General features: G+C 42.1%; 1 protein-coding gene across 1 annotated transcript in view; it reads left to right on the top strand.

The window, feature by feature from the left end:
- TTPA (alpha tocopherol transfer protein) overlaps positions 1-12,566 on the top strand; it is a 43,287-nt gene that overhangs the window by 17,068 nt on the left and 13,653 nt on the right. Inside the window, exon 3 of the mRNA XM_080380285.1 lies at positions 1,518-9,125. Within this exon, the coding sequence (XP_080236411.1) occupies positions 8,931-9,125 (195 nt within the window). The 5' untranslated portion in view covers positions 1,518-8,930. The remainder of the gene's footprint in view (positions 1-1,517; positions 9,126-12,566) is intronic.

The following is a 12,566-nucleotide window of genomic DNA, read 5'->3' on the forward strand; positions in this document are numbered from 1 at the left end:
CTCAGAACCATTTCTTTGCAGAAGGTATTCCTCATTTAAACTCAAAGCTTTCACAGAGTTCTACCAATCTGCTTGCACAGAGATCTGCAAATTTGGATCGAATTTTTTTCCTGAAATGTTCCATGTTGACTGCCTAGTCACTTCAAGTGCAGTATCTCAATATATATCTGACATTTAAAATCCGAGTATTTTAACACAGTATGCTCTCATAGGTTTTAGGTTTTCCAGTATAAAATGAAAGCAAATTTTGTAATCTTGGAATGCAGTAAATGGATGGCTGTCCTCTGGATAGATATATTTACATCCCTAGCTTAAACTGATGACTTGAAAAATACAAAAAGCACTTGTTCTCAGTCAAAAAAAAATGATTTAAAACTAATAAGTCTTCTTCTTAAAAAGAAACTTTACTGGGAAAAAAAATAAATACTGAGGGTGAGATGTTGGACCCACTGACAGAATCTGCTTTCCATTTGACTAGGAGAAATTAATTTTGATAGTGGTGCACACCACTCTTACTTTCACAGTGCCCAGCAGACATAGGTATTGCATCTATACTTGTAGTCACTCTGCCCACTTTCCTCTGCAATCCTTGCAAATAGTTATCATCCAGAATTTGCTCACAGGTCTTGACACCATCGCATGTGGCTCTTTGCTACACACCTCGCATGTAGAAGTAATGCAAACCAAATGAAGACTTGCCTTGACTATGCCTTCGCAATATTTCACTGGTCTTATTCTCTGACATACTATATATTTTAACTGGCTAAAGAAAATGGGAGATGGGTTATCCAATTTTTTTTTTTTTGCCTGGATCAATGTGAAAACTTGTAGGAACATTGCTTCAATGTTGACTGTTCGGCACCAGCCTAAGGGTTTGTTTTCCTGGTGATATTTTGCCATTAAGACAACATGTGTGAATGAAGGCACCCGATGATGTAACTTTAAATTTTTCAAGGTTTTCAGGCGTTATCGTTGCTTTTATGTAAGCTTTATAAAATGATAGACTCTTCTAAATCAGTACCAAAACTCCTATCGTGTACCATTTTAAATACAGCAAGTGGGATTAAGGCTACTCAAGTGATACAGCAAATCCTGTTAAAGTCATTAGGTTAGACGATTAATGTGACTTAGGTACCTAATTCTCCTTTAATCCAAGTTAAGATGAGGTGCATAAATAAATTTGCCACTCTGGGTCTTAGGAGCTTTTGAAAATCCCTCCCACCAACATACAATCCACAGTCTTGCCTATGACTTACAGATCTGATTTCTCAAGGAAATACCTGTGAACATATTGCCTGCCCATCTGTCTGTCCATCAGTCTCCGACCCGTCTCTCTCCCTCAAAACTTTTGAACCTGACAGCTAATGTTGACTACATTTGACAGAAAGGCAAGGGCTCGAAGGTATTAAGTCCTTACAAAGTGTAACAATTGGAGAAAGGGCAGAGGCAGCTTTCTGTCTCCCCTTGTGAGCTGCAGCATGAGCTCAGCTGTCCTCACTTCTCTCTTGTCCGCTCAGGTTGACAGGTCAGCACGTGTTGGTCACAGCAGCACAGCACCACCATCTCTGACAGACAGAACGTCTCACCTTAGCTCCAGGAACAAACCCCACAGACAAGGCAGCTGGCACAACACTGCTGAGGATGGTGGAAGAACCTGAAACACAGGTCCACTGAAAACTGGGCCACATTGGTTTCATCGTCTAGAACAGGGGTCCTCACACTTTTTAACCAGGGGGCCGGCGCGCGGATGCAGTGGCAGGCAGTCATCTGCGGCTGCTTGGTTTCCCCCCCAACCCCTGGTGGGGGGGAGCGGGGGGATTGAGGACCCTGGGGGGACGTATCCGGCCCGCGGGCCGTAGTTTGATGACCCCTGGTCTAAAACCAGTCACTTGCTAATTTCCAATAGCCAACAGTGAACAGCAGCTTCTAAACACAGCTTCTGGAAAAACACTCTTGAAAACCACACATTTCCTCTGAAATGGCATCAACAGAATCTATTTAAAACTAGTTCTCTGGACCACTACAATTTTTCTGTCTTGCAAAGGACAAAAAATTTTGATGTGTCCCAGTGGCACCAGCTGTACTGAAGAGCTGACATCAGTGCCTACCCTGTAGAAGGTTCTCCAGTCTAGATTGGCTCTGCGATGTGCCACCAGCAGGAGATGCACTGTCATCTAGTCTTGGTTCACAATGGATAGTATTTCTCCATGCTCCAGGTTTACCTCATCTTGATCCCAGGTGATCAGCCCACAGGACAGGTACTGTGTTGGGAGGAAGGAATGGAAATCTATCCACAGGCCGTGGCTTTTACTTGACTTCTCAAACTCAGGCTTTTTTGTAAATAAAATATTGATGCCCAGGCCCATGAAGCTTTATGTCATCAAGGCAGTGGACAACACTATTGCATGCTAAATAAAAGTACATTATGAAACTCAGTATAGACAACTGACCTTCAGCTGAGAACAGAGAAACTGGTGTTAAATAAAATTAGGTTGTCAATGGCTCATCTTAAAGATTTCTTTGTGCTGAGACAGTACCAATCGGAGGCTGTTTTTAATCCAGTATATGGAAGGAAAATTGAGATAGAGGAGTAGCTATTTTTCTTACCTATTCAAAAGAATATTTGTAAAGAATATTTATAGAGAGTTGAAGCCAGTGCTGTACCTATCTGGAATAACCAGTTTCTTTTCCAGCAAAGACACAGCATTTATTGATGCCTGATTTTTATCTAAGTACCTAAATCATGACAAAGCAAGTGATTTTTATTCACTTGGAGTAAAAGGCAGTAACGCAATATATTCTTCTCCATCTCACAAACTTGTTTAGCAGTAGGGACAAGGCCTGGGAAATACCTGCTGCATTGATGCTTAGTGCATAAAGAGATGCAAGGGCTTAAGTTACTAGTTTAGTTCAGGGATAAAGTAAACAATGCATAGATTCTACAAAGCAGTTTGTTACAGTGGCCTGATTCTGGTCATAGCACTTATGTTTTGGTGGTCCAAAGCTTATCCAGGTGAGAACATGCCCATTGTTTCAAACAGGATGGTGGTTTGGTCTCATTTAATTGGCTTGATGTATCCTAGAACTGCTTGTTAAAATACCTACTAACAGAGTTGATTTAAACAGCATGATTTACAAAATAAATCTGGGTTTCATAAAAGAAAATACTGAGTATGTTATTTTTCAAAAAGGAAAAAGAAAATAAGAAACTGCAATACTGCATTTTCTGTATTGTGAAAGGAATAGCTATAATTTTAGGTACAGCATAATGTCTGTTTATTGTAAGAATTGATTTGTACAGCCATATCCTAGTATAAAACTCCAACAATATCAGTAGTAGCAGATCACAGCTTAACACATATCTCAGTGTTTTCCACAAATAAAAGTATCTCTCTTCCATATAACTTAAGAAGAATGACTGTGTTGTGTGTCTCATTCTTTTACAGTATCATATACTGGATTCTCTCCTATTTACAAGCAGAATGACAGCTACAAAAATTCCTTAGCAGAGATGATTTATTTAAAGTATAGGCCAAATAAAAACCTAAACCCTAATAAAGCACAAGACCCAAAGAAAAGTTTGCATTTAGCTTGCTGGGATGTATAGTATTATAATAGTCACAAAACTAAAAGAAGGACAGGAAAATGCATCAGATTATCTGGTATGGAAGTGAAAGGTAACCTTGTATGCTTAGTTTTTCTATTTCTGCATGCACTAACATGCTTATGGTACACTTTGATATGTTTTTTCAGTATTTGCAGATGCCCTTTTCAATGTTAAGTTTTTCTTTACAGGCTTCAGCTTGCAAATGGTTTTACCGTCTCAGAGAATCTATGCTATATATTCCCGTGTGAAAAGCACGCAGTAGACCCAACTGCTTTACTCGGAATCTTTAAACCTCTTAACTTTCTGAGGGAGGTGAATGTGTTCAAAGCTTCATAACCTCCACTGAACAAAGTTTACCATGTACTAATTAATTGCCTGGAAATTGCTTTTAGTAGTCTTCACAGTGCCATCTTATTTGCCAAAAATGTTATTTATTTGGGTGTGTTTGTGTGTTCTTTTTTTCTTTTTGACATATTTTAGTGCAGAATTCCAGCACAGGACTCCAAAATGGGCACATTTTGCGAGTGCAGTCAGCACCCAACTCCCTGGCTAGTAAAACTCCATTTAAAGTCATCTTCCCAGGCAAAAATCTGTTAAGTCGATGCACTGGATACTTCTTCTATGCCAATACTTCTATGCTTGTATTCATTACCCAGCATATCCTGCTGCATGTCATAAAGAAGACTAGAAAGCTGACAGGATGAAGAAGTTGCAGACTGGAATCAAGTGCAGTACAAGGCAGCAAAGAACCACACCTTGAAACAACACACTTTGATTGAGTACTTGGCATTAAAGGTACAGGAAAGGGCAATGTGCTACAGCAAATCATAATCCATAGACCACTGCTGCTGCAACTACACTACAGGCAGTAATGATATGCTGGAATGCAGGCAGGAAAGACAAGGCATGTGAATGCACAAATATTCACCCTATCGATTCTGCTTGTTGATTTTGTTCCCAGCTTTTCACTGGCTGTCAGCCCCAGCAACCTGAGCTAGCATCTTTTATCACTTGTATGCTTATACAGTGGAAATGTTGACAAGCTGCAAAAGCAGCAAAAAATTGTGAGCAGAGGTCCCAGGGAGGGACACTACAGCCAGCCAGACCAAACAGATGGTCACAGACAGAAGTTGTGAAACACACAGATGCAAGGAATAACAAGAAGTTTGATGAAGGGCTGTTGTGTTTTCTGCTTTGGGTGGTTTTTTGGCTCCTTACCACCACCAGTTTACAGAAGCTCTTCAATGAAAACCCAGTGAAATCAGTTAGATAAGTTTCAATTGAAAATCAGTGATAGGTGGAAAACTGTGAATGATGAAATTAAAGCCTGAAGTATTTAATTAAATATACAGCCAATGGGTAAATCCTTCCCCTTATATATATGGGCACAGTTTCATTTGAAAGGAGGAAGAGATGAGGTTTAAGGAACATACACAAGTCTTTCCTCTCTTTAAACATATATAGTGTGATGCATATTCTCCCAGCCATGTGTCAGGGCTGGATCTAGCTAGCCTTTACTGCTTCCATAACATGCCCAGACATTGAGGGGATACCCATAAATCTGGCAGTAAATAAACTATCACTTCTGCAAATGGTATGGTGCAGATGATTCATACTCTTGCTACAGCAAGAGAGCAGGATCAAAGTCTTTCCCCTTCATCACGCACTCAGTCCTTTAGTTACCCTGCCAGTTCCTGATCATAAATGTTTTTCATCATCTCTTCACACATCAAGGATTACAGTGTCTTAAAAAGCAGAATAAACCAGATTAAATTTAAATAGAAGCTTGGGCTGTACTTATACTACACTTTTTTTTTCTTTTTTTAATATTTTTACACCAATAAAGTTTTTCAAATCATCTATTGTGCTGCAAAATGAAAGACAAATTCTCTGCCATATACCTATCATCAACTATCTGCTGAGATTGCTAAATTATATGATAAAGAGTTTTAAAGGCTATTGCTAAATTGCTGAGTTACCAACCAACCCTGCTTTTAGATCTAGTACAACAGAAAAACATTTGCTAAAGTTTTGAACAATGCTATCAGCACCAGTGAGTAGATAGACAAAAAGAAGGATCTGTCATGGAGAAATTCAGACAAAAATCAGAAATAATTTACTGCAACAAGCAGATCTGTTAGAACTTGGGGGTTTAGTTGTGCTGAAAGGCTGACATCTTCAGCACTGCTATCCTGAGGCATTCCTACAGTATTGATTCAGAGAAGGATGACAACTATTATACACTTTTTCTTTTTTCTGCACAAAATAGTCAACCTTTAGACACAGTTATGGGTTCTCAATTTAATTTTGCTTAGCTTGAAAGATTTCTTTCTTCCACAGTAATATTCCAAAGTACTTTATGTGAACAGATTCCCATGACAAACTGGGGGTCCCACTGATCTGACTGCTTTGGATTTCACTGGAAGCTTGCATTTGTACATGGATTTGCTTGTACAGGACTGTGGGGTTTTTTTACCCATACATAATAAATACCAGAATGATAAATAATATTTTTCCATGTGACATGCAGTTTTGTGTCACTCTAGTTAATAAATGGTAACATAATTCTTCCCAGGTGCCTATGCACACTAGAATATGTGATAAGCTTGAAGTATAAATACTTAACTTACATTTTGTGGTAGAGTAGGGTTACTTTTGTTTAGCTGGTGTATGCTTCTTTGAGAAGGGCAAGAGGAAAAAGCAAGCCACCTGGCACCCTGTAAAACAACTCTTCCAATTGTTGTCTTGATTTCCTGACTCATACCTCTGCATTTACACTTTTGAAATACGTGAATTCTTGGGAAAAAATCAAAGACCTGAAAATCAAATATTCCATGATGGCTTTCTCTGCACAAGTTTAAGGAAGTGAACTAGAACTTAATTTATAGACATGCTGATTACCTGCTATCCTCAGTGACTGAAATTAAGTGTTCAGCAGCTATGAAAGTTGAATCTTGATCCTATTGAAATTTGGGTACTAATGCTAGCTTAAATGCGTGTGCATGAAAGACAAGGTCCTTCTATTTATCCATATAATTCACAGAAAAAACTACTGTAGAGTTGAAACTTGGAAAACTTAAGTGTCCTGTAAAAGAAAGGAGCTCGGGTACGTGTATATTTTACAGTCAATCTAAGATAGTTGCCTACATAGCTCTTCAACACTTGCCACGGAAGTCCTGTTTAAGTATAATGTGGGTTTCAACAGATGTAAATCTTCTTCTGGAGTGCAAATTCCAGCTATCTGGGAAAAGTCTGTTTATCACAGGAATACACCAAAAGGGAGCATCTAAAGAGATAGTTCCACAGTTTCAAGTCTTTGTTGTAGCAGTAAATATCATAGTTCAAGGACACAAACAAGGCAAAGTTTACAAACAGGCATATTTTATTTAGACACAGCTTTCAGACACTTGAGCTCTTTTGCAGCTGTAACTAAACAAAAATAAACCCCTATACCTACAGGCCTCATCTTGCAGCAGGTCATAATTACTCTGGTGAAGGGTCAAGTCTTCAACATGTTGGCTCCTCTGCATGAAACCCTGTCAGAGATAGGAGCTTTCATTAGTGTTACAAATACAGTCTCACTTGTGGAGTTTTTATAGAAACCTTAAATTTACAGATATTTTTGCGACTTTTTCTTGAGGAGAATCACTGAAACCCCTAGTAAAACTAACTTTAGTCAAATATGAAGCCAAAATCGCAATCCAGATTTTGTAGAAAAGGTAGTTAAAAGCTATGAGTTGCTCAGCTGAAAGGTGTAATAAAAAGCATCTGTATTTTTTCAGCCTTTTTGTTTTTTACAAGCAATACCCTAAGTTATAAGAACACTGAGATGGCAGAACTAAGTGCTCAAAAATTAGGAAGTGGTGTTTCAAAGCACTGTATGACCTTACTGTCATATCCCGTTGTTTTTGCCCTGCCACCCATCATTGGGTTACACATTTGCGTGCCATTTTTCCCGTGGAGGCTCTGTCCAGCTCTGCCCAGAAACAAAAGGTTTAGCACGACCTGCTGTTACTGCCCTCTCCACTTCTGTTCTCTTTGTTTCTCCTTTTATTTCCAGCTTGTGGCTTCTTCTTGATCTAGGGCAGATCCATACTTCCTTACACCTCCCTGCCATCTCACATGTCCACCTCTACATACTCTTGACTGCCACACCCGTTTCCCAGTTTTTACCCTTTGCTGCAACACTTGCCCCCTGCAAGGTTATCTTTCTATCTTTCCTGTTCAGTCCTTTGAGTTCCTGCTTTAATCTCTTTCTTTTTGGCAAGATCATTCACATGCCTCCACTTTTTACCTCCCTGCATTTAGTTAGGCAGATATTTTTTTTTTACCTTCATAAAGCTGAGGGGGATACCTGTAGACATTTCAGCAGTATGTGAGAGTACACGACATGGCTCGATATGACCGAAATGCCAATCAAAAAGCAAGTATTAAGCATACATGTGGAAAGCCAGAGAAGGGGAAGATAACCTGGAACAAAGTGTTGTAAATTTTTAATAGACCTAAGTATGCCTTACAAATTGCATGTTTGCAATTTGTTGTAAGGCTTTTAGGTGAGGTAGGCCAGAGAGATCTCAAGGGAAACCTCATCAAAGGAAGTGGTTGTAATAAAAAATCCTAACAGCCTCATTGAACTCTGCACCTTCAATAACTGAACTCACTGCTGGGCAGCAAAGCTGGACTGAGGCTGAATTCGGTTTTGCCACCCTTTTTCCAGGCAGAGCAGATACATTTCGATTGCTGCGTGCTCATGTAACCGTCAGGTGCTCCTGTCCCACCAGCACCCATCTCTGCCCAGCAGCCGCAAGGAGGTTGCAGGTTTTTGCCACCGAGTACTTGAAGATGGGTTATTTTCGCCTGAAGGGCAGCCCACCAGCCCCAGCGGCCTCCGGGAGGACCAGGAGCTGCCTGCGGCAGGCGGCGCGGCCCCCCCTGTCCCCGCCGGCCCCCCCCCCCCCCCCGGCCCGCGGGCCCAGCACCGTAGGGTCTCCCTCTCCCCGCGCCGAGCAGCGGGTACAGCTCCTTTTTGGATGTGCAAGCCAAGGACACGAGATGGGCTTAAGGCACAGAATCCTAAAAAATGGTCAAACTCCCTAACATGAAAGTGAGAAAACAGTCCCAAAAGATCAACCGTCGCGGCCGGGCCGGCGGGGGACGGGGCACACCTGCCTCCTCCCCTTTGCCCCTTCGGGCCGGGAGGGTGCTCAGGGGTTAAGCCCCGCCGGGGGCGGAGGCAGCCCGGCCCGGCTCCGCCGCCGATCGCTTTCCAATGGGACCGGCGGGGCTGAGCGCGGCCGCCGCCTGAGAGCCGGCGGGCGGCGGGATGTCGCAGGGGCTGCCGGGCGCGGGGCGCCTCAACGACCTGCCCGACCACTCGCCGCGGGTGCGCAGCGCCGTCGCCGAGCTGCGGCGGCGGGTGGAGGCTGAGCCCGGCCAGCGCTGGCTGCAGCCCCTCACCGACTCCTTCCTGGTGAGGTTCCTGCGTGCCCGAGACTTCCACCTGGAGCTGGCCTGGAGGGTAAGGAGGGCCGGGGGAGCGGGAAGGGGCTGGGGGGGCTCCTGCCGTCCGCTGAGCGTGAGGGGGGGCGGCGGCTTCGCTCCTTGCCCGGGGAGCGCCCGCGGCGGCCACCAGCCGGCCGGCCTCGGCCCGGGGGCGCCCCAGCCGCCCGCTGGCGGGACGGGGCCCCGCAGGCCCAGCGTGCCTCGCACCCCGCGGCCCCGCCGCCGGTGGCCCGTGGGTGTGCCGGGGCGGGAAGGCGGCGGGAAGGCCGGGGGTCTTGCGGCGGACGGGGGGGTTATTGCCGGCCCCGGGCGGAGTCAGTGTGGCGGGTCGGGTGGGCGCTTGGGTGGGCCGAGGCTCAGCGGGCCGTTTCGGGGTGTAAGTGCCCGTCACGCGTGTCTTCAGCGTGGCAGAGCGGTGTAGATGTGCGGTGTGGGAGCTGGCTTTGTGCGGCCTCGGTGAGGTAACGTGGAGGTTACGGTAAGTGCGGGACAGTCGCATAATGTAGAGGTTACGGCCAGTGTGATAAGGTCGCAACTCCGATCAGGAAACAGTATCCTTTAAATGACATCCTTGTCAGGCTCAGGTTACTGGTTACTAGTAATGATACTAGTTTCATTGCAGATTTATAATTATTCTGACATAAAGCTATGAGTAAAAACTTATTTTCCCATGGAGTTTTGTCATTTACAATGCTCCTTTTGGGCTTTGGTAAGTTTTGGTACTTTCCTGGCCGTTTGTATGGCTTTTTGCCATACAGACAACACGTGCACTTTTAATATCCCAAAGTACAAGCTGTTATTGATTGTTCCTTTTTTTACAGGAAGATTGACAACCACTGACCCTTCTGAACAGAAAGTGTTTCCAAATCTTCCCAGGGCAAAAACATTTCCTCACTTGTGCCAACTGGAAGCTGTGTTTCAGTGGAATTTGATGTTGATGACATAGCATTGCCCAACAGACCTCACCTTTTAATTTCTGACTTCTCTGTACTGTAGAACAGTTTAAACTTTTTCCAAGTTTAGTCACCATAAGAGAAGATTATTTGCATATGGATATATTGCGGGATCAGGGTAGCTAAAAAAGAATGTGAGAAATCAAATTAAGCCCTTAATCATAAATAGCTTTAAAAATTTTATTGTGCATTCTTTTCATTTGGCGCATGAGGCTTGCATCATAGCTTTAAACCTTTCCTCCTCATTAGAAGAACTAGTAAGTCAAGTCAGATTTCTCTGGATATTTACAGGTCTTATGTTTGCTTGAAGTTAATGAGATTGTTTGTATCGGAGCTGTGCACTAACAATTGTAGGACCATGCCTTTTTTTCTTTCCCAACAAAAGACATTTTGTTTTCATGTATTTCATGGTTCCAAAAAGTAGGGCTTAATGTGAAGACAGTATGCGCTCCTAAATATCCACTCCTAATTGCGTTGCAGTTGGTTGTTATTGATAATCCTGTAGCTAGGACAGTGGCACTTTAGAATTTGGCCGGTATGTTTCTGCACTTTCTTGTTATTAATTGTGAGATATATTGTAGCTGGGACTAATCTTCAAGAGTGTGGAATCCAGGCTAAGTTTATGGATGGGAGTCTATGAAGTAGCAAATTTCCTATAGTCATCTTGAGAAAGCCCTCTGTGACTGGGGACCTGCTTTGGTCTGTTTAGAATCTCTTCAGAATTTCTGGCTCTCCACAGGCTGCTAAGTTTCTAAATTTCTTGTTTGGACCCTTTGAATTAGTAGATTCTGATGTTCAAAACCCACCTGTGTTTAATCTTTCCATCTAGAATTTCAGGTCTTCAAATCCTGTAGCTACTTGTACTTAATCTTTTATCTTAATATTCATATTTCATAATAATACACTGATTTCTAGGTTACTTCTGTTACAGCATGGGAAGCAATTTTTTTTTTTTTTTTTTTTTTTAAGGAATGTGTTTATCTGCAATTGGTATATTAAGGCCCAAGAGAATTATTGTGCAAAACTCTGTGCTGGTCATGTATATTCATCTAACCCAAGTCTGACCACATGCAGAGGTTATGTTAATACTTCATCCTAGACAGAGCCCTCCTGCCATCAGTCCAGACAGTGGCTGCTTGCTTCTGTCCTGGTTTGATGTTGCCTCTCAGTTTGGAGTTCAGGCTGATACAGTCCCTTTTTGCCCACTGGGCTCCTGTGTACTACTGGACGGTACTTGTAGAGCAGCTAAGGGATGATCAAAATTTGTTGCTCTGTCAATGCTTACAACAAAAGGTCATCAGGTATCTTTCTTAGTATGGGCTTATATTTAGCCTTAAATATGAATAAGAGTCTGGCAACTGACCAGACTGCTTATTGATATGTTCGTGGTTAATATTTGACACAGATTTATCTGATTTCAATTTATCAACATCTGGAAATGCTTCAGAAAATAATAATTAGGTAGATTGTGGCAAGACATTCAATTTATGAATCTTATATGATGACTTATTCCAACAGGAATGTTTTACATTTTTCCAGTGACAATTCTGGACTTGCTTTCAAGTACTGATGTATTGATGTATATAATGCGAAGAAAATCCACCACTGAAACAGGTAGCTAGCACTGAAGAGCTTAAAGAAGAGCTAAAAATGTCTGTAATTTTTTTAGAGCCAATGATTATTCATTCAAGCTCAGTAACAAACTATTCTCAAGTTAGAAGATAATTCTTTTAATGCATTTTGAATCACAGGAAGGATTAAACTTGGCCCAGTGCCTTGTCTTAGAAAGTGGCTAGAGATGTATGCATGAATCCGAGCCACTTACATACAGGCTGCAGAAGAAGAGATGAAGTTAAGCGGGTAGATTCCATGAAAGGATTTCAAATGCATGAATGTTAATTAGTAAGAAAGTGTTAAGTCAGTCTACAAGAAATACCGGCAGAGATTTGTCTTTAGAAATGAACAGAAAATTCTTTGACAAAGACTAACAATAACTTTCAAACACCATCACAAACCTTCAATAGGTAAATAAGAAATTTTTCTTGTCTTGTGAGACTTCTAGGCAATTCTTACCTGCCTACCAAAAATTAACACTCAGAAGGAACAGTGGTGGTATATCATTACAGCATCTTTTGTGCTTTTGTGATCTCTGTTAGCGATACAGATATGGATGAGATGCTAGTGTTGCAAAAGATTTCAGTCTGGATATAAATTTGTGCCCAAGCTGAGCATGTTATTTGCTCATGAATTTGTGAAGATACACCTACTTACTACATATTCTGTAAATGGAGAAGCAGGACAACGGGTCTCCAAAAGCCATGCGTTTATATATCCCTTTTCTAATGTACCAGCTATGTGTTTATGTTTGATTTCACTGTTGCAATCAAAACCACTGTCGCTCGGATTCAGTAGTGACACGTGAAATCTGGAGAACGAGCATCTCCTTTCCTCCGTAAATCTTTTTGCCTAGTGCATTTTATTATGTCCTTGCATTACATCCCACA

The sequence above is a fragment of the Falco punctatus genome (genome assembly GCF_963210335.1).
Source record: "Falco punctatus genome assembly, chromosome: 3".
NCBI classification, from domain to species: domain Eukaryota; kingdom Metazoa; phylum Chordata; class Aves; order Falconiformes; family Falconidae; genus Falco; species Falco punctatus.